This window comes from Melanerpes formicivorus, unplaced genomic scaffold, assembly GCF_026170545.1.
Source record: "Melanerpes formicivorus ecotype bairdi unplaced genomic scaffold, bMelFor1.0.p_v2 SCAF_159, whole genome shotgun sequence".
NCBI classification, from domain to species: Eukaryota; Metazoa; Chordata; class Aves; order Piciformes; family Picidae; genus Melanerpes; species Melanerpes formicivorus.
Genome location: NW_027142511.1, coordinates 522,501 through 525,041, shown reverse-complemented (window position 1 = coordinate 525,041; position 2,541 = coordinate 522,501). Strand labels below are relative to the sequence as shown.

General features: G+C 55.8%; 1 protein-coding gene across 1 annotated transcript; it reads left to right on the top strand.

Annotated features, from left to right (window-relative positions):
* Nucleotides 1–1,043: 1,043 nt before the first annotated feature.
* On the top strand, nt 1,044–2,203 carry LOC137457089 (oocyte zinc finger protein XlCOF6-like; the record flags this gene model as incomplete). The annotated part of the gene is made up of 1 exon (XM_068168893.1): nt 1,044–2,203. A coding segment is annotated over one exon (1,038 nt), but the record flags the coding sequence as incomplete, so codon positions are not given.
* Nucleotides 2,204–2,541: the final 338 nt, after the last annotated feature.

The following is a 2,541-nucleotide window of genomic DNA, read 5'->3' as shown; positions in this document are numbered from 1 at the left end:
AGCCCTTTGCTTCTCTCTGTCAGGGGCTGAGTGGTCTCTCAATCATCCCTGCCCCTGTGTGCTGTGGAAGAGCAGAATTTGCAGTCCTGCCCCTTGGAGCAGCCCAAGAGGTAAGAAACCCAGAGTGGGTTAACAGCAGGACCCCAGCCCCAAGGGCAGCTCCCAGCCTCCACCTCCTCCTGTGCAGCATATTTCACCTCTCCAGGAGCTCTGAGGCCCATCAGGTGTTGTGGGAGTTGAGGAATGCTCCAGGCTGCTGGGAGTGTGTTGTGACCAGGAGGTGATGTTTGGGGGTTGGGATCTGGAAGGTGGTGGGAGAAGGTTGGAGGTGGTTTGTTCTTCCTTGGTCAGTGCTGCTGCCTCCATTGTCTGAGCCAGGGGAGATCAAAGGACAGGACCTGGTCCAGGAACCACCCTGCCAATGCCACCAGGCTCGAGCAGAGTAGGACAAGACCATGTGTAAGCCCCAGGGTACCTCAGGGCACTGATCACAGGAACCTGGGGTCTCAGCACAGGTATTAGAGGTCTGTGCCCACACTGTGGCAGAAACTGAAGGTTTGAGGTCCCCTCTGCATTCTCTCCTCTAGCTGGGTGTTGGGAGTCAGGGACTGTCATGACCCAGGCAGGATCTGAGGGTTTGAGGTCCTGGGCTCAGGTGCTTCCATCTTCCCTATTGCAGAGCTGTGACCCCTTCCTGCCACAGCATGGCCTTACAGAAGGACCCAGACAAGAGCTGGGAGGAGGAGCAGCACCCAGAGATCAAGTTAGAGAAGCCAATGTGCAGTGCCAAGGTAGAGGAGGATGAGGAGGAAAAAGAGGAGAAGATGGAGGATGATGCTGAGAATGACAACTATGAACAGGAGGATAATGATGATGGTGAAGGTGAGCAGGATGAGGGGGAGGAATGTATGGAGGAGGATGAAGCCAGAGCAGGTCCCTCAGTGTCACCCAAAGAGCTGAATCAGTGCCCTGAGTGTGGGCAGAGCTTCCCAGGTGGCTCAGAGCTAGTGAAGCACCACTGCCCGCAGCCTGGCTCCCGGCCCTTCGTTTGTGGTGACTGTGGCAAGAGGTTCCGCTGGAACTCCGAGCTCATCCAGCACCGCCGCACCCACACCGGAGAGAAACCTTTCATCTGTGCTGACTGCGGCCAGAGCTTCACCCAGCGCGGCAATCTCACTCGGCACCGCCGCACCCACACTGGAGAGAAACCGTTCACCTGTGTGGACTGTGGTCAGAGCTTCACCCAGCGCGGTCATCTCACCCATCACCGCCACACCCACACTGGAGAGAAACCGTTCACCTGTGTGGACTGTGGTCAGAGCTTCACCCAGCGCTGTCATCTCACCCAGCACCGCCGCACCCACACTGGACAGAAACCTTTCATCTGTGTAGACTGCAGTCAGCGCTTTACCCTGCGCGGCCAACTCACCCAGCACTGCCTCACTCACACTGGAGAGAAGCCCTTCTCTTGTGACAGCTGTGGCAAGCGCTTCAGACAGCTCTCTCACCTTAGGCAACACCACCTCACCCACACCAGTGAGAAAGCCTTTACCTGCAGGGACTGCAGCAAGAGCTTCAAACGCAACTCCACTCTCACCATCCATCGTCGCATCCACACTGGAAAGCATCTGTTCCCCTGTGCTGAGTGCGGGAAGAGCTTCACCACGAGTACTCGATACATCCAGCACCAACTCATCCATAATGGTGAGAAGCCCTACAGCTGTACTGACTGCGGCAAGAGCTTCACCAACAAGCGAGCTCTCACGGAGCACCGTGGTGTGCACACTGGCGAGAAGTTGTTCAGCTGTGCTGCGTGCGGTCAGGCCTTCAGCCGTAGGGACACTCTCATTCGCCACCACCGCACCCACACCGGTGAGAAACCGTTCACCTGTGCTAACTGTGGGAAGAGCTTCGGCCAGAGGAGCACTCTCATTGCTCACCGCCGCACCCACACTGGTGAGAATCCTTTCACTTGTGCTGATTGTGGTAAGAGCTTTAGCGAGAAGCGATCCCTCAACCATCACCGCTGCACCCACACCAGAGAGCAGCCTGCACTGCAGGGGAGGCATAAATCCACCTAGAATCTCTTGAGTAATCGTGACCCCTCTGAGAAGGCCTTCCTAGCACCAAAAGCATCTATTTTTCCATTGCACTTCTCAGGGACTGGGGACACCAGCAGCAACAAACACCTCCTGCCCATCTGAACACCAATTATTGCTAATGAGAACAATTACAGTGCTGAGTCGGCATACCTGGAGCGCCCAGTGGAGCTGGGCAGGGCTTTGCCAGGGTCTGTCTGGTTCTTCCCCAATGCTTTGTGTCTCCCTGGGGTAAGAAATCCTCTGTCCATTGACCAATTGTCTCAATAAAACCCAAAAGTTACCCAAATCCTGTCTGTTTGCTTTTATTTCAGTTATCTCTGCCTCAATGCCTGAATTTTGGGGGCATTTGCTCCCAAGGGATGGGGTGGAGCTGTGTGCCCAGTTCAGGGAGGGGACAATGAGGTTCTCAGAGGAGTCTTGAGGGGCATCTCAGAGGCAT